This window comes from Bos indicus x Bos taurus, chromosome 19, assembly GCF_003369695.1.
Source record: "Bos indicus x Bos taurus breed Angus x Brahman F1 hybrid chromosome 19, Bos_hybrid_MaternalHap_v2.0, whole genome shotgun sequence".
Lineage (NCBI taxonomy): Eukaryota > Metazoa > Chordata > Mammalia > Artiodactyla > Bovidae > Bos > Bos indicus x Bos taurus.
In genome coordinates, this window is record NC_040094.1 from 36,427,080 (window position 1) to 36,445,926 (window position 18,847).

The 18,847-nt window shown below is 58.4% G+C and overlaps 1 protein-coding gene across 3 annotated transcripts in view; it reads left to right on the top strand.

Moving 5' to 3' along the window:
• Positions 1-13,299, top strand: part of KCNJ12 (potassium voltage-gated channel subfamily J member 12) — a 37,767-nt gene extending 24,468 nt beyond the window's left edge. For 2 of the 3 annotated variants that reach the window (XM_027517633.1, XM_027517632.1), the window contains 2 exons: positions 2,594-2,712; positions 8,759-13,299. In XM_027517633.1, coding sequence (XP_027373434.1) covers positions 8,819-10,102 — 1,284 coding nt within the window. In that variant the 5' untranslated portion in view covers positions 2,594-2,712; positions 8,759-8,818 and the 3' untranslated portion in view covers positions 10,103-13,299. Of the gene's footprint in view, positions 1-2,593; positions 2,713-6,625; positions 6,806-8,758 lie in introns of all 3 variants that reach the window. The other variant, XM_027517634.1, reaches the window with a different exon arrangement.
• Positions 13,300-18,847: the final 5,548 nt, after the last annotated feature.

Consider the following 18,847-nt stretch of genomic DNA (forward strand, 5'->3'; position numbering starts at 1 on the left):
CCAGAGGGAGGTCCAGAGAGGGATGGGGGCCTGCCCTAGGTCACACAGTGAGTTTGAGCAGAGCTGGGGGCCCCATGAGTAATCCCAAGATCCCCCAGGCCCCACTTGGTCCCGGGACCCAAGGAGGCCCAGGGATGGGGCAGTGTCTGTAATGGCCACTCTAGCAAAGGGCACAAGGAGTCTTGGTCCTCTGCTGCTTCCAGGGGCCCGGGGCCAAGGACACCCTGTCTCCCTTCTGCTCCTACTCCTCGTGGAAGGATGTTCTCAAGATAAAAATACCCTCGGAAGTATTTCCTGGTGCCTGGCGTGACCTGTCTTCCACACTGGGGGCCAGAACTTCCTGCCCTGGCTTCACCTCAGGGCTCAGAGAGTGGACATTTATCCCTCCTGGCTGCTTGGTTCAGCCTAGCCTTGTGGTCAGTGCATCCAGCCCCTGTCTCCAGGCCGTGGTATCTGAGGGGCCTGAGGGGTTGTGGTCGCTGTGGTTCCTGTAGCCGGCACTTACTGGCACCCTTGCCAGAGATGACACCCTGGGCACAGAGCTGGGGGGTGGGGGCAGGGCGGCCAGACCCAACCCCTGCAGAGCTCAGGGCTCTCCTGCTTCAGTGCCTGTTGGGTGCGTCCTGAGAGCAACAGACCGGGCCACACAGGAGGTGTCGTCCTCTTAGAACCCTGGGATGGCCGGCATTTACTGGGCGTCTGCTGTGCTGGACACCCTCTTTGTAGCCTCCCCATTTTGCAGATGAGAAGCCTGAGGCCCAGGGAAGTTCCCACTGGGAGCTAGGGGGTGATCAGGCCTCGAATGCAGGGCTGAGGCTCGCTGGTCCCCGAGCCCCACCCTCCAGGGGAGGCTGTCGTTGGTGAGGACGGTGACTGTGGTGGTGGAGCCGTGTGGTGCCCAGCTGGTGCCCAGTGCACTTCCCCCATGGCATTGGAGCAAGGCTGAGCAGCAAGGGGAAGGGTCCTGCCCCTGACTGACAGGATGGTCCTGGGGGGAAAGCAGAGGGCTCCCCTCCCTTGCTGGGAGGCTGAGGGACAGTCTCGCTGTCAGGTCAGGTCATCCCTGTCAGCTGAAGACCCTGCCCCTGCTCTGACCTTCCCTGTTCAGGACTGTGGACCCCCCCTCAGGAATATGTTTAGTGAACCTCCGACGGTTGGGGGTCACATCTGTCTCATGGGCCGTGGCCACTGCAGGGGAAGATGGAGCGCTGGGCTCTTGTCCCTGAGCTGCCACTCACCGTGTGTCTTTGTGAGCCGGGGCAAGTCCCTGCTCTGCTCAAAGGCTCTGTCTCCTCCTTCTGGAGCTGGTTTGCTTCCCTCACAGGAGAAAGCCCGTTTTAGGGAGCAGGGAGGCAGAGGCTGAGAGCCCGGGGAAGGCAGGCCGAATGACCCCAGCAAGTGGGAGGCAGGCGCTCCTCCGTCTGCCCTTCCCATGGCCAGATGTCATCTCCCCTGCTCAGAGTTCCAGCTCTCGGTGACCTCGCCCTGCTCAGCCTCAGTTTTCCCATCTATCCCTCAGGGTGGGCTGTGAAGGTTGGAGTATCAGTGAGGCAAGGAACCCAGCACCCAGGGCCACACACATTGGGTGTCCACTCCAGGAGAAGGACAAGAGGTCAGAGGCCCCGGAACTAGTCCTCTCTCAAAAGTCCAGCTGCCTGTTGGGAGTCTGGGGTCGAGCCTCCATCGTTCTTAGAGGGGCCAATGGCAAGGCCCCTGGCTGCTGCTTTGGGAACCATGAGGGATGGGGAAGCAGGGGGCTGAGGGCTGGATGTCTTGAGGTGAGCCTGGAGTGAAGGGAGACCAGCCAGGCCACCTCCTAAAAGCATGAGCAGGTGCCCCGAGCCAGGAAGTGACTCAGCCAAGGTCATACAGCTGGTGAGAGGCAGAGTTGCAACTGAAACTGGGTTTGTATGCTTCTAAACCCACCACTGGCGTTGCCTGAGAAGGCTTGTGATACGGGGCTGACTCACCACCAGTTCCCTTAATCCCAGCTGGAAGATCCAGCGTGACTGTGGATGCCCGCCAATGGTAGCTGCGAGAGAGTGGCCTGCATGGGCACTGTGGCCAGAGGACATCTCAGGTGGACTCGCCTCCAAAGACTCCCCAATGCCCCCTTCCCCCTGCCCCCTGCCCAGACCTCATGGTGTGCTGCAGAGGAAGGCAGGGGCTGTCCGCTCACAGCGGGGCCTGTGGTTGGTGTGCTGAAGGCTCTGCAGCTAGCCAGGTGCGCAAGCCACACCCTGAGGGCCTCTGACCTGAGGAGGTGCCCCGTCTCTGCAGCAGGAGCAGCAGCGGCTCCGACTTCATAGGGTTCCAACGTCGTGAGGCTTGCCTGAGTTGGTGTCTGTGAAGCGCCTACCAAGTGGCTGGCATGCAATGGGCATTCAGTAACTGTCAGCAGTCACCTTCTCTGGGGGCCCGCATCGGACTGCCTTTCTTTGGTTCTGAAGGGTTGTTATGAACAGACTCACAGGGTCCTCCACCTTCCACGGGATCCTGGGAAAGCAAACAGAAATGGGGGTTTGTGTGGGAGTTGATGACTGTTGAGCTCCCCCCAGCAAGGAGAATGGTAACTGTGCTCTGTCACCTTCAGGGTCTTCCAGCCGCTGAGGCCTCTCCAGCCGGTGGGGCAATGGCAGCCACAGCTAATGCAGCCTTGAAGACGGTCACTTGCTTGGTGAGCACCGTTACTTAGAAGATAGGGCTCCAGAGGTAAGATTGGGGCACGGGTGTCCACCTGTCTACCCAGTCATCCTTCCATCCAGACACTCATCTCTTTACCCACCTGCCCATCCACCCAGCTATGTGACCTCTCGTCCACCCTCTATCCATCATCCATCCATCTAACTCTTCATCCACCTACCCAACCCATCCAGCCATCCTTCCATCCATTCACCTCCCCCACCAGCTATCCAGTCACCCATTCATCCATCCATCCACCCACCCACCCACCCATCCATAGATTCATCTGTCCATCTGTCCTTCCACTCATTCATCCATCCACTCAAACATCCATTCACCCACTCTGTCCATCTGTCCATCCATCTGCTCAGTCCATCCGTCCATCCACTAATGCACTCAAACATCCATCCACCCAACTCATCCAGACCTTTCTCACCCACCTAACTGACCCACCCCTCTAGTCATCCTCCATCCATCCATCCACATGTCAGCCCCGTTTATCCATCTACACGCTTGACCACCCATCGGTACATGCAACGGTCTCCTCATTCATTGATTCATCCATGCCTCTGTTCAGCAGCTTATTCCTTTGTCCTGTCTGAGCAGCAAACATTTACTGGGTGCCCGCTCTGTTCCAGGCCTTCCTCAATCTCTCTGGACTTCTGAGATTGGCCAGAGATGGGGCCAAGGCAAAACCAACTCTCACACAAGGTGGAAAAGCACCTTCTGGTCCTGACAGAAGAAGCCCAGGGCCAGAGAATCTAAAAGGGCCTCAGGGAAGTGGTGGGCTTCCACTGATTCCTAACCGATGGATTTCCAGCATTCCCATTAGCTGTGATTTGGAGACTGGACCACGTGGGGCGAGGGTCACCACAGGAACATCCATAAGGAGCCTGTTGCAGTGTCCAGATAGCAATGCCTGGACAGGAGGGGTCTGTGGGCAAGGAGGGGGAGGATGGCTTTGATCATTCAGGAGATAAAATGCACAGGACCTGGGGAGGGAGTGGATTTGGGGGCTGAAGAGGAGGGAGGAGGCCAGGCTTGTTGACTGGGGTGACTGGGGAAATGGTTGGGCTGCCCAGTGACCTCACAGGGTGCGGGGGGTGTGAGGAAAGAAGGAGACTGAGGGGGGAGGTAGGGGGAAGGGGGTCAGCTTTGGAGAGGAGGAGGAGCCTGTTGGCTCTGCGGTGCTGGGAGGACGTAGAGGGCGTGGGCTCAGGGTTGGGAGTCCCTGCTGCGGAGCAGCCCAGAGGCCTGAGGAAGGCCCAGGCCTGAGGGGCCCTGCGAGCTTGGTAGAGCAGGTTCCCCAAGTGTGCTCTTTGTAGTGGGGAGCTGCTCCCTGGCCTGCCACTGCACCAGGAAAGACTGGTGTTGGTGGCTGGAAACTGGGCAGGTGGGCCTGGAAGTGGGGAGGGCCCAGGGACAGCTGAGCGTCGGCCAGGCGCATCACCAGCACACAGCTCTCCTCAGGCCTCACACGGGGCCCCACCCTGAGGGCCTGCACAGTGTTGACTCCAAATGTTTGCAGCCTGTGGGTGACATCTGGGGAAGGGGAAGGACTGTGTCTGGGAAAGGTGGGCAGGCACAGGAGATGGCCATCATCACTGCAGACTGTGAGGGCAGAGGTGTTGGGCTCTCCCCAACCAGCCTTAGCCTGCTTACTGGACCCTGAGGTGCCAGCCTGCCCTCCCCATGCCAGGGATGCCCCTCTCCTGCCTTTGCACCCTGAGCTGCCCTTTCTCCCTGTGGTGCACCCTCCAAGTGTGGCCCAGACCCCTTGCTCCCTGTGTGACTGGGTGAGGCACCCTTCTCAGAGCCTCCGTCTCCCCACCGGCAGATGACGGGTTACATTTTTCAAGCCCTTGTGCTGAGTCTGATAGATAATGTCTGGATTAGAAAAGAGGGCGTGGCTACCACAGGCTGTAGTGATAAAGTGCTCTGTGATGGATTAATGATGTCTGCCTTGGGCAGGGACCAGGAAGGAGGTGTTTGTAGGTTACATGCTAGCTTTCCCTGAGACAAGTGCTTTGTAAGGATTCTTCCAGTTGACCATGAGGTGGTGAGTGCCCCTTCCCTGGATGTTCCAAGCGGGGCCTGAATGGCCATAGATCAGGGGCGCTTGCAAGGGTCTTGCCTCTGCTTTTGTGTGCTGAGAGAGGGGCTATTTGTGTCTCATCACCACCTGGCATTGCAGGAACCCTGAGGACTGAGGCTAGGAATACAGTGTCATGTCCACAATCTGGCCTTGGGGCTTGGAGGAGATAAGGAGATGGGAAGTTGAGTTCTCTTCAACCTCCCACACTAGGTGCTCACTTATGAAAGGCTGTATGACCCTGGGTAGGTGACTCAAGCTTTCTGAGCTTCAGTTTCCTCACCCAGAAAGTCATAAGAAGGGATTACATGGGCTATTTGAGCTCTTAGTGCCTGGAAGGTAGTAAGTGCCTGACAAATACTGATCACTCTGTTCACACCTATGCAGGGGTCCTGCCACCTGGGAATCCTCCCAGGGAGGGGGACATTGAGCGCCTCCTCAGTGGCCCCTCTATCGACCCAACTAGTCAGTGCTTTCTTGGCTTTGCCCTGGTCCCCTCTCGGATGCTGCAGAAACCTGAGGCCCAGAGCCTCAGGGGACCTGGCAGAGGGTGGCCCTCTCCATCCGGAGGCACCTCCTGATGACTTGGCCCCACCGGTAGTCATGTGTTAGCTGCCTGCCTAAAAGCTCCCAGCCCAGTCCCTGCTGGGGCACTGAGTCTGCTGGGTGCCAGAGCCTCTGTGCGTGGGTGCTGTGGCTGGCGGGCATGCCGGCTCTGGAGACGCTGGGATCAGGACAGGTTTGCCACCCCTTGGGGCTCTCTGGGTCCAGCCCACTGAGGGTGCCTCACACTCCACCTCTGCTGCTGTAGTTACCTGTCCTGGCTCAGGTGGGAGATCCCAGTGCCTGTCTCCCCTTCCCCTCCTAGCAACATCTGGGACCCCTGCCAGTCAACCTGGGCTTCCACTGCTGTGGTGTTAACTATTGTCTTTATCATGTATCTCCTCCTGGCCCATGACGTGTTTTATGACCTGGAACAAGTCTCAGCCTCAGTTTTCCCATTTATAAAATGGAGAGCTAGCCTCCTTGCTTGCTAAGGCCTCTTCCAGCAAAGCGAATCTAGCTTCCTGTCTGTCTAATCTAACCGTATGTACCCGCTGAGCAGGAGCTAGATAGACCTGTACATCCCTGGTTGAGGATGTTGTCCCACTTTTCTTTCTTTTTTTTTTTTTTGGCCATGCCCTGCAACTTTTGGGATGTTTGTTCCCAGATTAGAGATGGGATCCAACTTAGGTCCCCTGCAGTGGAAGTGCAGAATCCTAACCACTAGACCGCCAGGGATGTCCCCCACATTTCTTAAACTGAGTCCTTAAAGACCACAGAGCCCTGCAACCTTGCCTTCTGTGTATGGAGGGTCCCTGCATGTTTGGCAAGTTTGTGGTGCCAGGGCTCCTACTGTGGGTCTTTTTCTCAGCCTTTCTTGGTGGTGGTGTGTTTACCAAGTGCCTGTGAGGACTCCCCACACCCCTGGCATCTCATGCACACACATACATACACACATGTGCACACAGAGCTGTCTGCTCTGTCTCTGCTCCTTAGTTTCCAGGGGTCTTTGCTTGGGTGACTTTGCTCCAAGTACCAGTTTCCAGCTCTGAATAGTGGGGGAGTGGGCTGTGAATGTGGCCTGTGGATTTTCTCTATGGTTTTAGGAGAAACATCAATAAAATAGGTCTGGGTGGGGCATAGGCACCCAGCCCAGGCAGAGATGCCAGTGGTCATTGTGATACCCGCCACCTGACTGGGAGCTGGCCAAGTCACAGCCTCCATGTGAGGCTGCCCAGCTGCTGGGAACAGTCGTGCCAGTCTGGGCTCTCCTGGCCTTTGATTCTTTTGATTCTGTCCCCGTTACAGGCCTCAAGCTGCTCAGAGCCTTATCTGGAGCAGCCGTGACCTGCTGGACATCCCGCAAGTTCTCCCGGCCACACAGACCTGCCCCTTGCAATCCGGTGGCATGCTGCAGGCTTCTGAGTGCCCCATCCTGGTCACCTCTGCTTGGAAGGCCCAGGAATCTTGGGCTGGGCTGTCTTCCAGGCATGGTCCCTGGGGTACCCCCACCGCTGGCTCCTTGCCTCCTGGCTCAGGCAGAAGCAGTGCCCACCATTATAGCCTCAGGCCTCAGCTCTTCAGACCCAGGGTGAGGTAGTCAGCTGCAGCAGCTGTAGGGGAGAATCGCAGTGTGAGGAGAGCTGCCGCAGAGCCTGGGGTCCCCACGGTGGGAGACACTGTGTCAGACAGAAGTAGTTCTGAGTTCAGCTCTCCTGCTTACTAGTTATGTGATTTTGGGAAAATCATTTGACCTCTCTGGAACTCCATCCAGAGAGTAGAAACAGCCACAGTAGTTACCTCCTTGGGCTGCTGAGGAGTGACCCAGGAGTGTTTGCTGACGGGTCTGGCCTGCTCTCCTTGTGGACGGATGAGCTGGGAGGATTGTGTACTTGCCAGACCTGGGGATCCAGTGACACTGGCAACTGGATGGCTCCTGGGAGGGGTCTGCAGCCTGGCTGGTTGAGTGGGATCCACCTTCACCTTCTCCCAGGTGTTTGGAGCAGAGGTCAGAGGTGGTGCCCTCTCTGCGGCTCTGGCTGTACCCCGTCCCACAGACCAGGGCTGATCCCAACTTAGCCACCTCCTGGCTGTCACCTCCATTCCCTTTCTACTGGTCTGGCTGCCCTGGGACCTTCTCTGGGGCCTCAGCATCTCAGTGCATTCAAGTGCTCCCAGGCTCACCTGGCTCTGACCTCATGGTGCGACTGGTTTGGAGTTGGAGAGGCGTGGGGCCCATCAGTGCCCTGCCACACCATTCCCGCTTGGTGCCTGACACAGAAAGCCACATGGCCTCCGTGCCCACCCATGGGCCCAAGTGGAGTTGGGATCTCCCGTCTACAGATGCTGCCCCAGAACCAGCAGGGCCATGGGGAGGGGTGGCTTCCTGTGCATCCGGGGCCTGGATGCTTGCCCCCAGCAGTTAGAATGGGATTTGTCTGGCCGTGGGAACAGTGCTGGGGGTGTGGCTTGGGACCGACCACCCAGTGTGTGAGTGTGTGTGCCAACCAGGTGCTGTGCCAAGTGGGCTGAGGACGAGGGCTCTTATTTAGAGCTGAGGAAGGCAGGGGTGGCGGAGGCCCCCAGGCTGAGGTCAGCAGTCAGTGACCCCTCTGGAGGCTGACTCATGGGCCCCCTTCTAGCCACCTTTGGTGATGGGGAGGCCACAGGCCTAGCTTATGGGCAGTGAGAATAGGCACCTGGGGGAGAGTGGGAGTGTCAGGAGGGTGGTGGGTCCAGCTTTGGGTGTCCATCAGGCCCAGGTCCAGGCCCCAAGAGTGAAACTGCTGTGAACAAACAGCAAACCCCTGTACTCAGGGAGCTGGTGCTCTTGTGGTGGGATGGCTTGTGCAGCCCCGAGCAAGCTGTTGTTGTGGTCACTGGTGTTATGGGGTCAGGGAGGGATGTGTGGGATTCGAGTGGGGTTCTGGGGGGTGTACAGTTTTCTCAGGTGCAGGGAGGCCCTGGGAGATGCCCCCGAGGCATCAAAGCCAGGGCTTAGAGGAGGGTGTCCAGGTGGACCCAGGGGCGAGCAAGGGAAGGCTGGAGACGAGATGGACTGACTCCTGGTGGCTGCCGTGGGCACTGGCACCAAGCAGGAAGGCCAGCATGGTGGCTTTCATGCTGGTCTTCATGGGTGATTTCAAGGACTCAGGCCAGGAGGGTAGAAGAAGGAGCCGGATCCTGAATCCTGAATATATTGGAAAGCAGAGCCCTTGGTGGGAAAAAGGGGGACTGAGGAAGAACCCAGGGCTCTTGTCTGGAGCAGCTGGGAGTTTGGAGGCAGGCGGGGAGCTGGCTGAGATGGGAGGGAGGACCAAGAACTGGTTGTGGGTGAGTCTGGGTCTCCGCAACCATGGCTGGGCTGGGATGGAGGCGTGGAGGTTGGGGGGCAGCTACTGCGCCAGCACCGCCATCAGCCCTGCCATCCTTCTGTTGCAGGAGCTGCTCAATCCTGAGCCAGTCTGGGGTCAAGCGGGGTCTGCTGCCCCCACCTCCTGGATGACTGCGTCCGGCCGCACAAACCCCTACAGCATCGTGTCTTCAGAGGAGGACGGGCTGCACTTGGTCACCATGTCGGGCGCCAACGGCTTCGGCAATGGCAAGGTGCACACGCGGCGCAGGTGCCGGAATCGCTTCGTCAAGAAGAATGGCCAGTGCAACATCGAGTTCGCCAACATGGATGAGAAGTCGCAGCGCTACCTGGCGGACATGTTCACCACGTGCGTGGACATCCGCTGGCGCTACATGCTGCTCATCTTCTCGCTGGCCTTCCTCGCCTCCTGGTTGCTGTTCGGGGTCATCTTCTGGGTCATTGCTGTGGCCCATGGGGACCTGGAGCCTGCTGAAGCCCATGGCCGCACGCCGTGCGTGCTGCAGGTGCATGGCTTCATGGCGGCCTTCCTCTTCTCCATTGAGACGCAGACCACCATTGGCTACGGGCTGCGCTGCGTGACCGAGGAGTGCCCGGTGGCGGTGTTCATGGTGGTGGCGCAGTCCATCGTGGGCTGCATCATCGACTCCTTCATGATTGGCGCCATCATGGCCAAGATGGCGCGGCCCAAGAAGCGTGCACAGACGCTGCTATTCAGCCACAATGCGGTGGTGGCGCTGCGTGACGGCAAGCTCTGCCTCATGTGGCGCGTGGGCAACCTACGCAAGAGCCATATTGTGGAGGCCCACGTGCGGGCCCAGCTCATCAAGCCCCGGGTCACGGAGGAGGGCGAGTACATCCCGCTGGACCAGATCGACATTGATGTAGGCTTTGACAAGGGCCTGGACCGCATCTTCCTGGTGTCTCCCATCACCATCCTGCACGAGATCGACGAGGCCAGCCCTCTGTTTGGCATCAGCCGGCAGGACCTGGAAACGGATGACTTCGAGATCGTTGTCATCCTGGAGGGCATGGTGGAGGCCACGGCCATGACCACGCAGGCCCGCAGCTCCTACCTGGCCAACGAGATCCTGTGGGGCCACCGCTTTGAGCCTGTCCTCTTTGAGGAGAAAAACCAGTACAAGATCGACTACTCGCATTTCCACAAGACGTACGAGGTGCCATCCACACCCCGCTGCAGTGCCAAGGACCTAGTGGAGAACAAGTTCTTGCTGCCAAGCACCAACTCCTTCTGCTACGAGAATGAGCTGGCCTTCCTGAGCCGCGACGAGGAGGACGAGGTGGACGGAGAGCAAGACAGCCTCGGCCCCCAGGCCAGGCGCGACTTTGACAGGCCGCAGGCCGGCACAGCCCTTGAGCAGCGGCCTTACAGACGGGAGTCTGAGATCTGAGCTGCCGTCGGTCGGCCGAGGTGCAGCATCTGCCCCGCCAAGGAGAGGCCTGAGCCCCTCGAGGGCTCTGGGCCTGAGCAGGATGAGCTTGGGCCCTGGTTGCAGACTCAGTAGCGTTTTAGATGTTTTATGTTTCTTTACAACGCCTGGGAATGTTGGCGGGAGAGTGGGTGGCTTGTGCTGCCTCCAGAGCTGGGGAAGGCCCAGGGGTGGGGAGGTGGCCTCCGGGCACTGGGCTGCAGGAGCCAGGGCCTTCTGCCTGAGGAGGGAGCTGCAGCCTGTCCAGAGACGGCTGACCAGCCACCTGACCTCTGAGGGCGAAGGCCAGCAGGCAGTAGGGTGCCTCACTGGTTTTTACCTTGGGGAGAAACACCAGTTTCGGCTTTCTCAATCTTAGTTTGAGTAAGACTGTTTACAAAAAAAAAAAGAAAATTAACATGTGATTGATTTTTATAATTTGTTGGGGGGAGAAAGGACAGTTAGAATCCTGTTAGTCTGCTAGGATGCAAGTAGCTGAGTGGAGTTTCCAGCAAGTTCCCGATGCTGGGCAGGCCTCTCTTCCGTGAAGACGGCGCATGTGCCTGATGGTGCCGCCTGCAGGGTAGGCGTGGGGCTCACCCCCATTCTTTGTGCTCACAAAGTGAATTGGATTTCATTTGTGATGGCAATACCGAGACCATGTTAATGATCCTAATGGAAGCTTTCCAGTGTTACTGGGCTGGGGGTAAGGGCCAGGAAGAGTCTGGGAAAAGCTTTCAGGTTTGACTCTGTACCTCCTGCGAGGCATATCTCAGGGCCGGGGTGGGACCTGCCGCCTACCGCCCCCAACCCTGACCTGCCGGGTTCTCCTGTTTGCTTCTCTCTCCTTTTCTGCCCAGAGGCCTCTACCCCTTCCCCTGAACTGTGGGGGTGGATGGCTCCATGGGAAGGAGAGCTGGGCTCCCCAACTCCAAGGAAGTGTTTCAGCCCCATCCCTACGGGGCCCCAGCATGAGTCGTGCCTTAGAGACCCTGGGAGTTTGGCTCCAGTTGTCACTGTTTTTATTGGACCCACGTGTCCTCTCCGCAGCCCCCAACTCCACCATATTCCTCTGTCTGCAGAGGTTGGGCTGACCTGGCACCCCACCCTCCCAAGGCGAGCAGTGCAGGTGTGCCCGGGCGGGGCCCAGCTGGGCTATGCCCTGATGCTGAACACACAAGAGTGTCCTAGGAAAGGTGAGCTTATCAGCACACACCTCTGGGTCGGGTAGAGGCTTGGGTTCCTTGTTTGTCACTGGCTTTTGGCTCTGCCAGCCCAAGAGCTGCCCAGCACAGGCTTGTTCTTGATGGAGAAAGCAGCTGGCAGGGGCCAGGCCTCAGGATGGAGCCTGGGCCTTTCCTGGGACTGCTGAGAGCACTGTGCTCACATATGACTGGGCTGTTCAGTCATTAGAGAGCTGGCATCTCCCCAGCCCACCTGCCCAGGTGCTGTGGGACAACTCACGACCAGGAGGTGCTAGGACTCCAGCCCCTCCCCTCCTCCAACCCCAAGGCAGCTGGAGGCTTGCCCCAAGGTCAGGGGCCATGCGGGTCCCAGCACCGACTGTCCATTCCCAGCCAGACAGCCCTGCCCTGGCCTCACCGCACCCTAACTTTCAGTCAGGAACAGTCAAAAGGGTCAATCCCAAGCAGGTGGAGGCTGCTCGTTCGCTCAAGATCTACTGGATGGGCCTCTCTCCTTCCCAGCCCTGAGCCCCGGGCTTCTTCAGCCTTAGTCAGGGGGGTGGGGTGTGGAGTCCCCGTGGGAGCCATGAGGGTAGCAGATGGCCCTGGTTGTTTGGGGCTGGCACACAGGCCTGCCGGGCCAGCCCTCCACTCACCGCACCCAGGCCCCAGCTGTCTCGAGTGGCCTGGGGCACCTCCTCTCAGGCCTGCCCACCTCCCAGGCTCACACTGGATGGCTCAGGCCACAGACTCTGCAGGAGGGCCACTCCGAGCTGCCTTTCATCTCTCACCAAAGGCAGATGCTGTGTTTTCAAACTCCACTATCTGCTTTTTGCCTCCTCTGTGTTTATTTATTTATTTATTTATTGCTTGTGCTAAAGACCAAAATAGTCTCCCTCTTTAGTGCCCTTGAAGCAGGAGGGCAGATGGAGCAGCTGTGTGTGCAGAGGCAGGATCAGGTGGCCCCTGGGGCGTGTGTGCCTGTGTGTGGGGTATGGAGTTGTGAACTCACTGAGTGTGCCATGTGCTGTGTGTGTGCGGAGCACGTGTGTTGTGTGGGAGTCTGTGGGCACACAGGTGTAGGTCATATGTGGCCTATGTGCTGTACAGGTGGGGGTACAAACTTGCTCTGCCCCCAGCCCCTGGCAGTGGTATTTCCAGGAAGCTTCCTGGCAGCCTGGGCCTGGTGGTGCGGGGCCTGGAGCTGCCCGAGGCGCCCTCTGCCCGGAGAAAGCAAGCTGCTTATGTGGGGAGGGACCTGGAGCCAAGTGTGTGAGAGCCGAGGCGTGAATTCCCATATTGAGTCATCTCGTCCATGTGCCAGTGAAGTGTGTCCAGTGACGGCTTTTCCTGGAAGTGCTTGAGTCTGTGCATAGGAGTGTCCTGCAGATGTGTGCCCACGACCATCTCCACATGTGTGTGAACCCGGGCAGGTGGCGTCTGTGTATGATACTCCGTGTGGCTCATGGGTCTGTTTGTGTGTTTGTTGGTTACTGTGTTTCCAGGCTGCGGGGCTGGGCACACAGCACTGACAGACCTCAGCTGTGGTCCCACCAGCCCTCTGCCCCGACTCTGTCCACATGGGCAGGTAAGGGGCACGGGTGACAGGGTGAGGCTTCTGTGCATGTTGGCACAAGGTGACAGCCACACAGGTATGTGAGTCTGCCACCTCCAAAGGTGAGCATCTGCACATGACTGCATGTTAGGAGGCCTGTGTGCATCTGTCCACAAACACACATACATGCATGCGCCAGGCTCCGGCCGCAGAGCTGCGCCTGTCCGCCGAGGGTGGCGTGTGTGTCTGTGGGCCGCTCGTGTCCGCTCAGGCCCAGGTGTGTTTCTCAGAACACGGCACCCCTGCCTGCCATACCTGCTGGTGCTGTGCCGCTCAGTCCCTGCCCCCAGAGGGTCCCAGTGGGGGCTGGGGACCTTGTGGGAAGGAGGCCCCTGCAAAGGTCAAATCGATGTCAAATATATTTTAAATGGTGAAACGAGGAGAATTTTCATGTTATTTTCAACACAGAGCGTCTGGAGGTGTAGGCCATGAGACTAGACCACACTACACTCATCTCAGCCTCCTGGAGCGGTGCCGTGTGCAGACGTGTGTTGAGAGGCCCTGCCTGGTGTGGTGCGCACGGCCCCTCGTGTTGCCCCCGACCCCCACCCAGCACCCCGTGACCTGCGGGGGGCTCCCCAGAGGCTGATGAAGGAGGACAGAGAGGACAGAAGCAGCCTCCTTGCAGACCCCTGCGTGTTCCTCAGGCTGTGACCTGGCCCAAGTGTGCCCGACAGCCGCCACAGCTGGGCCCCGGGCCCCTGCAGGGTCCTCCCCAGGCCTGTGCCTCCCTTTCCCTTTCTCCTGCAAGGGTTTGGCGAGGGCAGGGCTGATGTGTGCTGAGCCCCCAGAATGAGGCAGGCCTGGCTCCCACTGGTGTGGGGGAGCTGAGAGGGGTTGAAGTGGGGGCAGCAGGGCCGCAGAGGGCAGGCTCGTGCGGCTGCAGTGTGGACACGTTGGCCTGTTCTGGGCTAAGAATATCATCACCTCAAGGGTCTCTGTTGGAAGAAGCCCCCAAGGAAAGGATCCTTCCTTTTGCCCAAACTTTCCCTGAGTGGAGACCCCTCTGTGTCAGTGAAGATCCACGCCATGATTCCGGGCCGCTGGAGAGGGAGCCGGGTGGGGATGGGGCTGTGGTCCCGTGAAGGCTTCTTGGCCCGTGTCCCCGTGGGTTGGACCCAGAGGCGATTGGCTTGATGAGGGCGGCGGGTGCTCTCCTCCTCTGGCCCTGGAGCTTTCCCTGGGGTCCCAATGCCAGAAGCTAAGCCAGTCGTGGCCTTCCCTGCCAACCGCCCCCGACTCCCACACCCCAGAGCTCTCACCAAAGCACCGCCAGGCCAGGCCTCCGGGCAGGAGGACCCGGCTCCAGCTGGAGCTCAGGAGTCCCTCAGGCCAGTCCCGACCCAGTCAAACCCCAGGCCACATGCTTGCTTACCAGTCAAGAGTGGCTTCCTTTCCCTCTCTGGCCTCAGTCTCCCCATCGGTGCAGAAGGGTGTTCCTAACAGCAGCCAGCCTGCAGATTTGTTGGAGAGTGAAAGAGAGAGCCTGTTAATTCAGCAAGAGCCTTGAAACTGTGCCCTTGGGTTGGAACACAAGCCCTCAGGCCCCCATCCATATGTGTCTGTGCCCACTAGCTGCCTCTACTCTTTCCCGCCTCCCAGAGGATGAAATGAGTCCACCTTGGAATCTTCCCTGAAACAGGTAAAAATGGGGGGTGGGGAGGGGCATGGAGAATCTGAGATCAGGGGACAGGCTTACTGTCCTGGAGGAGGTTAGTTCTGGGTTATTGAGGGTGTTGCCCAAGGGCAGTGGGAGGGTAGTTATCTGATCTGGGGTCAGAGCTGTGGCTCAAGCCCCAGCGCCCCGTGTGGCCTTCATGTCTGGTCATTGGACACAGAGACCACTGCCCTCCTACCAGGACCGACAGCCTGGCCAGAGGGTCTCCCCAAGTCCACCTTCTGTTGAGGGGGCCTGCAACTCGGGAGGAAGTTGGAAATGGGTTTCCCTTCAGTGCCAAGGAGTCAAGGTCACAGCAGTGTCCTCAAAGGACACCCCCTCCCCCTCCCACAGGCCAGTCTCCACCAGGACCAGAGTGGTCTCCAAACCAGAGTCTGGGCTTTCACCCACTGCCTGTGAGCCCTCCCCCGCTTCCTTCTGCACTGGATCCTGTCTGTCCAACCTGCCTTCATCCTGCCCTCCTCATCCCCCTCCTCTGCTCCAGGCACCCTGTCCCCCTTTAGTCCCTTGAGAGCACGTTTTTGTCCCCACTCCAGGGCCTGCGCAAGGGCTGTTCCCTTTGCCTGGACTGCCCTTCCCCTCACCCCCTCACCCTTCCCCTAGACTCACCTCCCCATCCTTCCTGGCCCCCTGCAGAGGCTCCCCGTGGGCAGGGGTGGTGTGTCTCGACCCACTGCTGAGGGCCTAGTGCCCCGAGCAGGGTAAGATGTGCTCCCTGTGTGTTCATCTGGTGAAGATGGATGGGCGGAGGGCGGGTCCTGTGGGCTTCCCACCCAGAGAGGGGCCTTCAAGTCTCACCAGCCTGCTGCCCCCACTCCCAACTTCCCCCTAACCCCGTGTAGGCAGAGGCCAGCCACCAGCCATGCTGGGAAGAGACCGGTTCAGTCTGAGGGTAGGGAGGGTGGAGAGCTTGGCACTCCAGGAAGTCTGAGCCAACTGAGGGCCCTGGGCCCCTTCTTGTCAGTGCTGCTGAGACAGCACAGGAGGAGTCGTCCTTACCCAAGGCTGGGCTGGGGTCTCAAAGGCCTTCTGCCTCCTAAATGTTTATGATCAGCCATCTTTGGGCCTCAGTTTCCCTGCGTGAGAAACGGGAGCCCCATCTATTCCTCCAGTAGCATTTATGAATTGCCACCATTATGAATTGCCAGGCACTGGAGGAGAAGGCAATGGCAACCCACTCCAGTACTTTTGCCTGGAAAATCCCATGGACGGAGGAGCCTGGTAGGCTGCAGTCCATGGGGTCGCACAGAGTCAGACACGGCTGAAGCGACTTAGCAGCAGCAGCAGCAGCCAGGCATTGGAGCCCTGGGAGGAAGCAGGATAGGCCCAGCTCCTGACATCCCTCTAGGGGTTCAGGGGACAGACAATGGTGTGAGCCTGCAATAGATCCATGTGCCGTGACTCAGTGGTGGGAGGCGGGGTGGCCTGGGGGGTTGGTGAAGGAAGCAGTAGAAGCAGGAGAGGAACTGAAGGGCAGACTTGGGAGCAGCTGAAGGCCAGCCACCTGACCCTGGGTTCAGGCGTGTGAACTGTGACCCCTCTCCATGGGGAGGCACAGCCTCTCAGCACCTTTGGGCCCAGGTGGCTCCTGTTAACCTGGATGATTCTCCAGAGAAGGGGCAGTTGAGATCCACTGGGCAACGACCCAGCAGCAGGGCACGGGGCTCACCCCAGTACAGGCGTCCGATGGTGCACAAGACACGCCTCTGCCGCAGCCGCTGCCACGGGGCCCAGTCCCTGAATGAGAGGGATGCTCAGGCCCCAAGCACAAAGCAGGGGAGGCCTTGTCGGAGGGACCAGTGGGTCCAAGGAAGAGGCATTTCCTCTGAGCTCGGAAGGATGAGTAGAGGTTTCCCAGGTATATGGGAAGGGGCTTCCCAGCGTGGGGTCAGCACCAGCAAAGGCCCCTGGGGTGAGAGCGTAGGAGGAAGTGAAAGGAACAGTTTGGCTGGGGTGGGGAAGACCACACAGGGCCCCATGCGGGGCCTGACCTCCTCCAGACCTCAGCCTTCCTCAGCCCTCCGTGATGGCCTTGCAGCATTGCTCCACAGCCTCCCCAGAGCAGGAGCTCTGGTCTTCTCGTTCTCGATGGAGCCCCAGCACCCAGAGTAACCAGTGCCTGGCTCCCTGTATGTGCTCAGCTTGGGCTGCTCCCACAAGATGTAAAAGAACTACGGGAAGTTGTTCTTGACCTGTCCTGGGAGGGGCTGGGGCCTTGCCATGGAGCTGGCTGAGGAGTAGGTCCAGGAGGCCTCCTCCATGTTGGCCCAATGGCGAGGTTCCTGCAGGCTTGCATAGTTTGTGTGTGGCGGTGTCCTTCTCAGAAGTGCACAAAATTAAACAACCTATGGTTGCCAAGGAACCCGTCCTCGTGCAGAACAGTTACCAAAGTACAAACGAAAAAATCTGTGGGATGTTAATAACTACAGGCTTCCCAGGTGGTGCTAGTGGTAAAGATCCGCCTGCCAATGAGACGCAGGCTCAGTCCCTAGATCGGGAAGATCCCCTGGAGGAGGGCATGGCAACCCACTCCAATATTCTTACCTGGAGAATCCAACGGATAGAGGAGCCTAGTGGGCTACAGACCGTGGGGTCACAAAGTGTCGGATATGAATTATCGACTGAGCCTGCACGCAGTAACCATGTTTCCTCACTAACTGTTGATGCCAGCTTCCTGGAGGTGAGCGCAGCCTCACTGTCAGGGGTTCCAGAAAGTCACCAGCAAAGAACCCCACCCCTACCTCCCCACATCCCCCACCCCCACCATTCTGCAGGTGGCAGAATTGCCTCCATGTAAAAGAAGAGGATGTGGTCACTTTTCATTAGAGGTGAGAACACAGAGCTGTCCATGCTTCTCACCCAGGTACAGTCCCCGAGCCCGGGTGGGCATGCAGGCCTGGCTTCTAGCCCTGCAGATCCAGTGGTTTGGAGACAGGCTTGCTGCTGTGGGGCAGGACAGGGACACTTCTGCAGAGGTCCGAGAGAATATACTGTAGGCTTTGTGGCTACGAGGTCGCTGGGACCAGCATGGCTCCGTTAGCCTGACAGCAAAGCCATTATTATTACTGTTCAAATAACACCTCGTTTATGGGCACTGATATCTGAATTCCATGTATTTTTCACATGGCACAGACTATTACTCTTTGACTCCACTCCCTGCTCTCCTCCACCCCACCATTATTAAAAAATGCAAAACTATTCTTAGCTGGAGGGCCATGAAAACAGGCTGTGGGCTACATCAGAATCTCCCAGAACTTCTTTAAGCTCATACCACTGTGAGTTCTGATCCATCCGGCCCTTGGCAGTCCCTAAATGTGTATTTCTAACAAGTTCCCAGGTGATGTCAAGCTGTTGGGTTGCCTTCCTTACCCTGAGAACCGCTGTTTTTCTGCCTGGGAGATGAAGCCCCAGATGTTTGTGAGTTGACCGCCCGCCCTGGCTCTCACACAGTTATAACCCTTCCCGAGTGTGAGATTAGGTGGCCTGGTGTTCCCTACAGAGGTGCCAAGCCAAGGTAGCCCCTCTCTGATGTAGCAGAGGAAAAAGATGGTTTTCCCCTCTATCTTCCCACATTCTTCAGCTTGTATCCTGCAAATTGGACTAATAAAAGAGGAATAAGGGAAAAACAAGCAGAAGTTTACCAGTATACATATCACACATACACACGAGAGAACTCAGTGATGAGTGACTCCAAAGATGGTTGGAATGCAGACTTTCAACAGCACTTTACAGATGAGGAAGCTGAGGTTCAAGGACAAGCAGGAGTGTGCTGGCCTCTCACCGCTCAAGCCAGATCTCTGCACTGTTTTGGATCCCCCTACCCCCCGCTCCACTCTGGTGCAACACCCTGACCTTTTAAATCTTTAGAATTTGTTTTGAGCCCCAATGCATTTCTCCATCCCACTGCCTCCACCCAGTCTAGGCCACTGTCATCTCTGACCTGTAGTTAGCACCTCCCCTGCTCCCCTTCTGTACCTGGGCAAGACTTTAGAGTCCCCTGGGCTTTGGGTCTGGGTGGCCTGGGCTCCCTGGCCCTGATGGGCCCACGGGAAGCCTGCATGAAGCCTGCTCCAGCAGGCAGAAGGCTTGGCTGTATGAAGAGTAGGCCAGTCACCTGGATCCTGGCTCCATGCTCCCTGAGTGACCTGCCAGCCGCAGTCCCTCCCTGACACCTCTGTTTCTGGCACACGAGGAATGATGTGGAAAGACGCTTCCCTTCCCTTCCTGGGTCAGTGCTTCTTCAGCGTTGA